Source organism: Thalia democratica, chromosome 1 (genome assembly GCF_965202585.1).
Source record: "Thalia democratica chromosome 1, ktThaDemo2.hap1.1, whole genome shotgun sequence".
Classification (NCBI taxonomy): domain Eukaryota; kingdom Metazoa; phylum Chordata; class Thaliacea; order Salpida; family Salpidae; genus Thalia; species Thalia democratica.
This window is the reverse complement of record NC_139165.1, coordinates 30,266,842-30,279,409: the sequence shown is the minus strand read 5'-3', so window position 1 is coordinate 30,279,409 and position 12,568 is coordinate 30,266,842. Positions and strand designations below refer to the sequence as shown.

The window sequence follows — 12,568 nt, the reverse complement described above, 5'->3', positions numbered from 1 at the left end:
TATTATTTTATGAGTTATAGAAGTAATGTAATTTATGTGTCTTTACAAAAAGCTTGATTAGTTATAAATATCTCGTTCTTTCGTCTAAAAAACCGCTTTCTTGGATTGTTTTTTTTTTTTCAAAATAAAACAACTTTAAATTAAGCGAAACTGAGGTACTTTGTTTTTGCATTTTATAACGTTTTATTAATATTTTTAGTTAAAACAAATACTATCTTAAAATTTTAATCTAATTACAATAATGTGTTTACTAAACAACACTTGGCGTTTGGATTTAACTGCCCCCACTTTACACCCCACATCTTAACCACTCATGCGCGAAAGTGTCAAAATTATTTGAGTTATTTGAAAACAAACAAACATCACACTGTGCTGTGAAAAGTATCGTTTTAATGCTGCCAAATGCGAAATGAAATATTCTTGTGCGCATCAGGGGTGTGTAATTTCATATGTTAAGTGCGTAACGCGATACATATAAAAACATTCTCATCAATATTTGAGTTGGGGTGTCGTTGATCAAATTATTTGTAGATTTTCGAGTGTTAGGTTTAAGAATAGAATTTTGAAAATGGATTTCTAAATGAATTTCTCTTTTTTTTTGTGTTTGTTGGTAAACATAAGATTATGTTAACTATTTACAATACAAACAATTGTACTTTTGTAATAAATTTAAACTTACAAATTTTTTTAACTTTTGAAAAACAAAAGTGAGGGTCAAACAAAATAAAAAAAAAACTTTTGAAAACATTCGATTCATTTTTATTGATATAATCTTACAAGTTCGAAGGTGAAAGACAAGTTTTTTTAAACTTCCACGAAAAAAAGTAAAATGCTTTCAACTCTAAACACTAGGGAAGAATTAAGCAGATCCACAAGCGCCCGCTAATTGTCTTTTATCTCCGCGCTCTACTTGATTACACGGTTGGATGCAACCCTCCTTCTTTTAATTGTCTCATCGCTACACCGCGGCTACTTCCAAACCAGTTAAAATTCAATTACAGCAGATTGTAGGCTTCTTTGTAGCATGAATCCTTTTCGAACTTTTACTAAGGAAGAGATACAAGCGTTTATTTTCGGTAGTTAGTCTTGCAGAGTGTTTGTCTTTGTTGTAGAATTTCTTTGGTTTAAACTGATTTTTTAACTACAACTTAGATGTTTTGTTGTATGTTACTTTAAAGCATACTATTTATTAATAATTTTGATTCATTGTGTGACAAAAATACATAAAAGTTTTATTAAAAACCTATTTTTGTGTTAAAATTGCAAGCGCGTTTAAAATATATGACTTGTTTTGAGTTATTTTATTTCGTTATATAGTTTCATTTTGTTTTGAATATTACAAATTTTTGATGAAACTTAAGTTTAATATGGTTTTAATTTTTAAATAGTACTTTTAAATTTAAAAATCAAATACAAATAACTCTATATAGCTACACACAAACTTATTTTATCCACAAGGGAATATATACTACAATTTTCACAAACTTTACTTAATTTTCCGTTTCTGCTGCTAAAGTTTTTCTTTTGACTCTGAAAAAAAACTTTTAATAAATTTTTGAAAAAACAAGTTTATAAAACAAGTAAAGCATAATAATATGTTTTCTGTTTAGCAACCAACTTCTTAAATGTTTAAAAACTTGGTTTTTGACATAAAATAAGTACATATGTATTTATATCGCGCTGTTTGATTTAAATCTATGTAAAATGTTGTTAAATCTCATATAAATAAATACTAATATCTATATGTTTTCACAGGAGGAAGTTTCTTACCATTGCACGGATTTCAACATCATCAACACAGAGGAGCACCTCACCATGCTATTAATGTGAGTTTTATTATTTATTTGTTTTATTTTGTTTACCATCAAAATAGAGGTGTATCACACCATGCTATTAATGTAAGTTTTTATTAGTTAATAGATTTTTTCTTTATTATGATGAAATAGTTAGTTATAAAACATTGTATGTGTCAATCATACATTTTTTTATTTTTTGTTGTTAAATTTAAAATGTCTGACAGGTTTACGTTATGCCATGTTATTTTGTTACTGGATTTTATCTAGTTCCCTTATCATTTTATACCTTAAACTTTTTGTTGAGTATCTTATCAAATTTATTTGTTTAAAAATTAAAGCTAGAATTTCAATATACTCATCTAATTTTAGAAAATAAGTTAAGTTACTAGTACTTTTATAGAAGGACTAAATAAGCTAATATTTAAAATTTACCTTTGTATTTATGACAATATGAAAAACAATCACTATCTTAACATTAACCTTAGAGTTATAACAAATGCAAATAAAGAGGTTAGTTTTAGCTAATTAACTCTAGTTAAAAACTTGATATTAAAATAAAAATATAACTTGTTAAATATTTATTTTATACTAAATGCTTAAAAATTTTTGCTTTTCTTTGTATTAGTTCTTTTTTATATTTTTGTAAGGGTTTTAAAATATTTTTGAAATGCAGCTTATTTTGAGCCTATTTTTCAATAATTCATCAAAAACTTTAAACATATTTTTTTCAAACTATAAAAATGTAAAAACATATAATTAAGCTCTAAAGTAAGTTATGCAAGCAGTTATGAACAACTTTAAAGCATAACATTTCTTTGAAGATATTGTTTTTATTACAAATTCATGTCATTTTGGTAACTTTATGTTAAGTTTATTATAAACAGTTATTAAGTTTTGTATGTTTAGCTGTAGATAAAGTTTTAAACTTCAAATTACTTTAACAAATTAAAAATATAAGAAAAGTTTTTAAAGTTGCAAAACTAAAGCCGAACTTAAGCTGATAACATTGAAAGGAAAATCACTTAATTTGCACAACCCGCCGAAAATCGCGTTTCGTTTAATTGCCTCTCTTAAGCAATTATCTCTAACGCGCCGAAACACAATATTTGTTGCTTTTTCAAACAGCTTAAGAAAGCTTTGTCAGAAAGCATTCAAGTTTTTATTTTTACAACAACACCATTTGTTTACAATGACTTCACTTGTTTACACAGGACCATGCCAGTTACTACGGCAACCGTCACCCCAGTTACTACAACCCCTATTATCCGACCCCTCACCACCAGATAAGCAACAACTTCCAGATCAACCAATCAGCAGACTTGAAACCGATCAACCAGAAAGTCTATTCGCTCCTGCCGCTTTCCGAAGGTTTGAATTTGAAGTTTATTTATCTATTGTTGATGATCGTTGGTTTTATAGTCTTTTCAAATGTTTTTTGTTCTTTTTAGAAAATATTGTTTTAATTTATAGTCTATATAAATGTTTTTTGTTATTTTTAGAAAATATTGTATTATTTTAGTTAAGTAAAAACACTGCATATTTTTCAAGTTTTACCCTAGTCCTCAAAAACAAAAAAGCTTATATATTGTATTACCATAATAAAGTTGTAAGAAAAAAGTATGTATTATTTAAGTTTTTTATTTGAGGTTTTATGACTCAAGTTTGTAACTTATTTCTTTTCTTTTCATGTTCACCTTGGATTTGAAACAAATTGAAACTGAAATCTTTTCAAAACTGCAGCTAAAAACGGTAAGTTTGAACTTTTGAATTTATATGCAAGCTCACTACTTTCAAATTAACTCACTATTTTTAATCTTATCAAGCGATTAAAACTGTTCAACTTTGATTAACCTCTCAATCACCTTATAATCCAATCACAACTGACAGATCCGAAAGTGGTGAACTTCCAGATGAAGTACCCGTCACCTACTTCGACAAGAAGAAGTCGGGAGGGAAGAAGCGGAAGGCCTCGGAGATGTCTCAGGCTCCACCTAGTGGTCAGGAGCTGGCGGCCATCAAGTCAGGTCTGAAAACTGAGTTCGGCGCCGAAGTTTCCCCAAACATCAAAACTGTTAGTTTTAATAACTTTTCTCTTTGTAAAATTTGAGTATACTGGAATATAACATATTGAAATTACGATGCATGTATTGCAAAACATAAAATTATGTTGAGACAAAATTAGAGAATAAATGACGAATTAGCTTGATGGGCAAGAAACTAAGATTTAGCAAAAGGTGTTAAAATTTTACTTGCTAAAATATAAAGTATTTCGATATTTACTTTAAAACATTTGTCTAAACTCCTTAAACTTGATAAAAAAGATTAATAAGTACATACCCTAGACTTCTAATTATCTTAAAATATATTATAAACGATATTTTAAAGTTTTTTTTTTGTTATTGTGCAATGCATTAAACATATTTAGTATCAAAACTAAAACAAAAGCTTACATAAGTTTTTTCGAAATTTTTTCAAGTTTATTTTCGATTTTTATAGTAGTAAATTCATTTTATTTAGTAACAAGCAACGTTAGTTTAATAAAAGAAAATAAAGTAAAATTTTCAAGTGTATTAAACACATTAAATATCAAATTCAAAATAAAAACTTTCATAAGCCTTTTATAAAGCTTGTTTTACCTTCGCTTAAATATTTTTTAGTATTTCTTGTTAAAGTTTCAAACAAAATTAGATTAACATAATAAAGCAAAAAAAAGTTTCAAACGCATTTGTTGTTACTAATTTAAGCAACAAAACAACTTGGAGCAACGAGTTAATTACTCCTTGCCCAAACACTTATGACGTAACAATTAGTTGGCACTATTCCCTTCAAAAACGGAAAAGTTCAATGACACAGTTTCGACCGCCGCAAATTTACAAGTGCAGCCGATTACCGAGATAACTATCTCGATATCACACAAAAAACTTTTGTCATTTTGACGTCATACAAAATCGACGTTTCGGAAGCGGAGAGTGAAAATCGCGAGAAAAGGTGAAGTTTTTGTTTGAAGCGAACCGCGTAAGTGATTTATAACTGCTGCAATGTGGCGATGAGTGATGGGCTTGATTGCTTCAAGCTTCGCTTCGCCCCCATGAAAACCTGCGCGTCATTCTCAGGTGAGTGCAATTGAGCGATGAGAGGTGTAAAGGACACAGAAGGTTCAAAACAAAAATTTTTATTCGGTTGCAATTTCAGTGAGACAATTATTTGTATGGAAATTTCTCACACGCGTTTAAAAGCGTTTGCATGATTTGTTAGAATTTAATTGAGAATGCTTGGGAAAAATTTTGCTTTGATTTAGTTACAATTCAAGTTTTTTATGGCGATATGTATAAATTGGTGTGCAATTTTGGAAATTTGTCAATTATTTTCCAAACTTTTGTACAGTTTGCTGGTGAATCATAGTTTTTAATTGCTTAATTATTTTCAAACAAAAATTGATATTGTTATTTTTAATGTAGATTAGTTTACGCAGTCGAAATAGAAAAGAAAAAAAAAAGCTTTTTTTGAAAATATTACAAACGACTTGCTAAAAATATGGTTTGTTATTTTATTAAATGAAGCCATTTGTTCAAGTTTAAACAACGACTGCAATGAGATTTCAATTTAAACTGTTAGTTTGTTGCACTGATTGTCAGTTATAATAACTATTTTATTCAGTTTATAGTTTTACAACGATTTAAAACACTATAGTAAAAACACTACTAGCTTATTTATTCAAACTTAAAGCAATATAAAATTTCAATCTAAACAACATTCACAGCGAGTGTACATTTTCGATTTGAACGACGTTCTCATACCTGGCACCAAAGTGTTTGGACACGCCAGAATACTCGCGTTCAATGAAGCGGAAAAAATGCGGGCCCGGGCACAGCAGTTGTGGTCCATGGACATGATCACATACATCGGACAAACATTCTTCTTCAAAGACGACCTCGAAGTTTGTTTTGTTTTGAATATAATGGAAGTACTAGTAAAATATTTTTTATAAAAGTGTTGTCTAAAATCATTTTTTAAACTACATAAGTAAAGTTCAACGTTGATAATATTGTGTTTTATGTAGTAAAGTATACGTAATATAACTGTACCGATTTTTTTGTTTAAAAAAAACTGCGAAGTCGGTTTTGTTTTTAATAGAATTGAAGTGCTGGTTGAGTTTTGTAGAAAAATAGTCTTTAAAATTCGATTTTTTCTTTACATATGTAAAGTTTATCATTAAAAACGACGAATTATGTAATAATTAAGAGGCATGAAGTAATATGATTATCGTATTCTAGTTTTATTAATCAATTAATTTCACTTTTTTATCTATTTAGTAATTACACGTTTCGAAATATTATATATTTAAGAACTTTTTATATTTATCTTTCTTTATAAAATACACATTTAATCTTTATTGCATCAAGAACTTAGTAGGCAGTGTTAAATCTTTTAGATATACTATGCTTTTTAAGAGATGTTAACAAATTTAATCTTTTTCTATTTTTCAAAAAGGTCTTCAATAAATTAAGCTATAAATAATTTAAAAAAACTCACTTAAGTTTAGTATATTGTGAAGTATAATAATGTTTTTATTTTTTAAATAAGATAAAAAGTTAGAGACAATACAAAATGAATTTGTTGAAGCTATTCCAAAAGCCATCAGTAAAATGTTTGTAGTAACACTTAGTTTTCACCTTTTGCTCGGCTAATAAATAGAAATCATCTACCATGAAAAAGTTTGTTATGAATAAACAAAAAAATAATATCAAATTCCAATTTAAAAGTGTTATGAAAGAATTTTCCCAGGGTATAAAATATTCATAATTTACTGTAAATATAGAAAAGCACTTATAACTTTTTACACACTATTTTAATAAAAAAAAATTGGGCTAATATTACCTTATTGCTAAATATTTAGTAACTTTAGAATTGTGTGAAGATATGTATAGAATATTTAATTCAAAAGTATTTAATATGTACTTTTTAACAGAGTAAAACCAAAACTAAGGTTTAAGTTTTATAAAGTATAGATTTAGCAACGTTTTAATTACACTAAAGTTAATTTAGCTAAAAAATGTCCTATCAAAAACCGTAAAAATATAATATTATTGAAACATAATATTGCTTTATTTACAGTTGTACTAATTTTGTAACACGTAATACAACTACTATGCAAAAATATAAATAATTTTCTAAAAGTCTCTTATTTCTTAACTATATTATAATTTATAAGTTTGAAATACTTAATTTCTTTAAAAATTCATTCCAAGTGTAAAAGCAAATATCATATATAATACTAATTATATAAGTTGCAAGCAAATTTAGATTAATAAAAGGCATACCACTGGCCAGCACATCATATTGATGCGCATAATTTAGTCTGTTCTTAGTAATTTATCAACGCTTGCTTTTCTTTTTAAATTGAGCGACACATTTTTTTCTTTTTTATTTATAATTTGATGTTTTTTAATAGCACTATAACCAGTCGAAGGTAGAGGACGCGCAATTTCATTTTGTTTTAAGTCAGTCGAAGCTTGCTTTTCAAAAAAAGTATTATTGTTCTGAAATTTTTAAAATTGAATTTTTTCACCAGCACTACGACCAGTCGAACGTGGAAGACGCTTCGAGCGACGACAACGGTCAGGACCTGTCCATGTACAATTTCTCCCAGGACGGGTTCGTGCCCCACGATATGGAGTACCACCACCACGTGAGGGGATCCGTCGACTGGATGAGAAAAATGGCTTTTAGGTAAACACTTGTAGCTTTTTGTATATTTTTTTATTTGATTGACTTACTGGTGGTACTTTAAATAAAAGTAAGTTCAAATTAGGTAGAAACAAAAGCTTTATGAATATAGTTTGCTTAAGAAAAGTTTTAAAACTAATACAAAAACATATAAGCTGACGTTAAAGGTTGTTTTGTGGTTTTGAGTTTCCTTACCTACTCATTTTTTATGGGTTTTAAACTTCAAACAAAAAACACTTTGAAATTTAGTTTCATGAACACTTTCAGCAGATATTCCTCGCGTATTTTTCAAGCTTTATGAGTTTAGCGCAGGCAACCATTTTAAATCTACCAACACAGATACCGTCACATCCGGGACACTTACAACAACTTCAAGGGCCGCCACGGAGAAAGGGACGGGGTGCTGACGGCCAAGAGGACTCTTGAAAAGAACAACCAGAAGATGACCGGTCCGAGCAAGACGTGGTTGAAGATGTCCGCCAACTTGTTGGACATACTCGTTTCGAAGTGAGTTTGAATTTCTACTGTTTAAACTTACAAATTATTATTTTCTGTATTTCGTTTTTAATTTGTTTTATAAGTTTTATTTTGTTTTGAAATAAAAAATTGTACGACAATTCCTTAAATTTAATTTCAAAAACTCATTTGTAGACTAGAATGTAAGCTTGTTATGTGGTCGTATTTAAAGTAGCTTTTTACGTTTAAAAAACATTAGGAAATAAAAGTTGTAAGTTTTAATTTTTCAAATGAGTAAAATTTCTATCAAAAAAATAAACTTTAAAACTTTGTTAAAAGTAAATATTTAACAATAAAAGTGTTTAAGCTATTGCGAAAACTAAAACTTGTTATAAATCAATCAGGCCCGGAGCCAAGATAGTGATTTGTACGAACAGCAAATTGGTGGAGGCAGCGTCCAAGCTTGTGGTGTTTGGTCTGGACCGGTACGTGGACATTGCGGACGTGTACAGCTCTCACAAGGTGGGAAAGAGCTCACTGTACGACCGTATTAAGGGGAAGTACGGAAACAAAAACACCTCGTACGTCGTGATTGGATGCGGTGATACTCGGCAGCATGCCCATGCGGTTAGTTTATTTATTATATAAAAACCTAATGTTGTTACAAGTATATCTATAAGTATACATAATGGAAATAAGTGTACATTAAAACACGTCTACTTGTTTTTAGCTAACACCTCAAAATAACTTTAAAGGTATATAAGCTAAAAAAGTTTTACAAGGTTGTAAAATTAATGCTTACTTTAGAATACATAAGTATATTTTTAGAAATTGCATAATTAGAGCTGTTTATACTTAATAGCTAAGTCATTAAAGTACTTGTTTTATAAATTTTATTACTAAATATTACTATAAAATATGTCTTATTCGATTAGTAAAAGCTAAAAATAATGCATACTTACATACTAACAAAACTTGTAAATCTAAAGTTTTTTTCATCAATTTATCTTCTAAAAAAATAGAATAATTATGTTATTATAAGATAGTCTTTCATAAACAACAATCAAATCACATTTTAATTTACACAATACTACATTTTCTTAAGTTATATATGTGTATTGTGTATAAATAAAATAATCACTTTTATTTTTTTTACAGAGCAACATAAGTATGTTCGAAGTTAATAAGATGTCACACTTGAGTTTGGCCAAACAGTGCTTGGAATCCGATTGCTTGTAAAATATTTTACTTTCTTTGAAAAACACCCTCTATCTTCCAATTATTACTTTGAAATTTTCTGAAATTTGTTAGTTTAGTTAGTCAAATAAAAATCTCTATTTCCAAAACATAATTTGAAAATTGTATGTCTTAATAATTGTAAAATTCGTTGACGGAAGATTCTTTTTATGACGTTTTATGACTTTTATATTTTTATATCTGAAACTGTTTCATGGTTTTTCACTTTAGCTTTATTATTTTTATTTGTGATTTGTTACAGTATTTAAATTAAATCATAACTTAGGAATAAAAATTAAAGATTGAGCACTTGAAGCTTTTCAAAAATTTTGTGGAAAACGACATTTATTAGATTATTTGATTAACGATCTTTTATTTGCTTTTAGTATATTGTCTTATTTTTTCCTAATAAATATAAAACATTCCAATTGAATGCTGCTCTTTATTTTATGATTTATACCTCCGCATATAAACAATGCGTTTTTATATTCGAAAAATTCGTTGATGTAAAGTTTTTATTATTATTTGCCTGTTTCTAGTTAAATTAATAAATGTACTTGATCTTTTTCCTTGACTTTCTTTTCTAGATTTAAAAACTGCCTTTATTTCTACAAAGTTTACGTCAATTAAGCTGATAAAGTACAAAACTATAAATTTCTAACATATTTTTTTTTATTCCTAAGAGTTTATTTTTATTTTTTTCATAGAAACTTACATAGATATATTAAGATTAATTAAAAAAAAAAGGCTTTTCAGATAAAATAGAGTAAAATATTATTCAAGTTTACTAGAAATTGGCTAGAAATATTGTATACTAGATATAGCATTTACATACCGTTTAAAGTTTTTTTTAAAGAAATATTCTTGTAATAATTTGTAAGTTTTCACAAGTCATAAAAACTATTATTTATAGTTTGAAACTGTGACATTTAGAAACGTTCTTGCTATAGTACTTAAAAACTTTTTACTTATGGTTTTAAACTTGGTGATTTTTGAAGTAAAACTTTGAGTATAAAGATGTATTTAGTAACATAAAACATAGCTGCCAGTAGATGACTTGTAACTAAAAAAATTAAATTAAAAACCTAGTTGTTCTAGAAAAGACTTTCTTATTAGTATTTTTAAAAGGTTTGTTTTATGCTGAAAAGTACCTCGCGGGCCGCAGTTTGTTGACATTTGTTTTATAAGAATATTTATAAGTTTTTGTAATCCTACATTTTTAGCATAAGTTGCACTTTGATTATGGTTTTTGTTTTGTACAGGTATTTCAATACTTGTGGTACTGTACAGTGCAGTGTACCCAATGTCTTTTTTTTCAATTTGAAATAAGCATTTTAAATGTTTTATTTCCTCGGAAACTTTTTTTAAACTATTTTTTTTAATATTTTTAATATTTTCTGGGCGAAAATAAACTTAAAGTAATTTAAATTTAAAAATTTTTCTTTTAGGCTTTTTATAAACATATATATATAAATATTTTTAAGGTTTAATTAAAACTTACGATCAGATAATCGAATTGGTATTATCAACCCTTTTGTTTAACTTGAGCTTGTCTCACGGCAAACGAAAGTCCAAGCTTTTGCACTGCAGACTTTCGCTGATATTTTAAGGATTTGACTTTCATATTAGACAAACTATTTTTTATATGCTACAATTGGTTTTCATTATTAAATAGATACTTTTTAAAAAGGACTATTTTTAATTGAATTTACTTAATAAACATTTAAGAAGTAAGATTTTTAGGGTATTTTTAAAATATATTTCAGCAAAAAAAAATACTTTTCAATATTGTATGCTAACTTGTACAAAACAATTTACTATCTTTATTAAATACAATAATCACTTTATCTATAGATTTTTAAATATATATCCCGTGCTTGTCCGCAGAGTATCTTGATCTTTGAAGTTATACTAGATTAAACGAGAAAAAAGTGTAAATAGTAGCAGAGTGTTTTCGTGGTACTTTAACACAACGGAAATATAAAAATTTTTCCTAAATATTAAAAGAAAAACTACAATTCTTATGTTCTTTAATATATTGATATTAAAAAATCGAAAAATAACATAAATCAAATATATAATTTGATTTATAATAAATAATTGATTGCAAATTTTTTTACATGTATTATTTTTTATAACTATTAAATCACTTTAATATAACAAAACCTAAGCATATAAGATTTATCTTTGAAGGTATAAATGTTTAATTAAATATACAAAGAGTATGATATATAGGCAAATTATAACAACCGACTTTGTAAACATTTTCAAAAATCAATAACAATTTAATGACGATAATGAGGTAAGGGTTAGGAGTAAAAGTGTTGGTAAAATTTACAAAAACAATTAATAAAACTGTATTCGTTTCTGCAGATATGCAAAAAGTACCAAGCTACGTGCCCGCTGTGTGTATTAATTTTTTTCAAAAAGCTTTACTGCATATAAAAGTTGAACTAGTTTGTTTAAATGAAAAATTATCGATTTAAAGATTAAAAACTTCAAGTTGCTTGTTATCTCACAGTATTGCATCAACTTGGTCGGGAATTTTCTAGTTGTTAAGTCAGGTTTACAAGAAATAACTTATAGGGCAGTATAAACGAAAATAAAAAACATTTTCAGACCAATTTAATTTGCCAAACTTATTTTTTTCAACTGTTGCTGAAAAATTATATTTAAATTGTTCATTAAATAAACCTAAAATAAAAATTAGACTACTTTTATATTTTTTTTCTTTCAAGTAACGTTTTTAGAATTTGATGTTTGTTTTAGTTTTTTTTAATGTAGATGCAACTTAATAAAATTTTCAATTTATTTTTGTTTATAATTTTATAGGTTTACTACAAATGTTTTAAATACAAATGTAAAGTTAAAAATATTTGATATTATTAAACAACTACAAATGAGTAATAACCGAAAATAAAAGATAAAAACTTGTTTTAAAATGAAAGTACAAACTTTTTAAACGATATTTGATTGTTGTTTGAAAGAAGTACAACTATTTATCAAAAACTTTTATAATGAACTATCTTTTAAAGTTTGCTTAATAGAAATTATAATAAAATACAAGTTATTTTACACAAACCTAGTTTATACTAAATATTTCAAAACAAAACTAATAAAAACTTTTTAAATATATTTTAATGTTAATTACATTTTTATTAAACTAAATCTTTAAAAAAGTAAGTTTATTTTTGATTATATCATTATAAACTAACTACTTACTAAAAAGTAATAAACTAATCTTAGTTACTCATATTAATTTATTTGATTTAGTGTATTAAGTGTTTGAACAGTATTTCAAGTAATAATACTAATTGCTCATAATCTTAGTGCTACTTTTTACCACTCAATGA

The 12,568-nt window shown here is 26.8% G+C and overlaps 1 protein-coding gene across 1 annotated transcript; it reads left to right on the top strand.

The window, feature by feature from the left end:
• The first annotated feature begins 1,010 nt into the window (after positions 1-1,010).
• On the top strand, positions 1,011-9,246 carry LOC145835128 (protein phosphatase EYA2-like). The gene is made up of 9 exons (XM_082942681.1): positions 1,011-1,076; positions 1,756-1,826; positions 3,008-3,177; positions 3,684-3,867; positions 5,557-5,733; positions 7,369-7,526; positions 7,863-8,030; positions 8,384-8,606; positions 9,138-9,246. The coding sequence occupies exons 1-9, from the start codon at positions 1,025-1,027 to the stop codon at positions 9,216-9,218; spliced, it is 1,284 nt and encodes a 427-aa protein (XP_082798807.1). The 5' UTR covers positions 1,011-1,024; the 3' UTR covers positions 9,219-9,246.
• The last annotated feature ends 3,322 nt before the right edge of the window (positions 9,247-12,568 follow it).

Coding starts and splice junctions, on each gene's coding strand:
- LOC145835128 (XM_082942681.1), top strand. CDS start 1,025: ATGAATCCTTTTCGAACTTTTACTAAGGAAGAGATACAAGCGTTTATT. Junction 3,178..3,683: donor TCCGAAGGTTTGAATTTGAA/GTTTATTTATCT, acceptor CACAACTGACAG/ATCCGAAAGTGGTGAACTTC. Junction 8,031..8,383: donor TTGGACATACTCGTTTCGAA/GTGAGTTTGAAT, acceptor TAAATCAATCAG/GCCCGGAGCCAAGATAGTGA.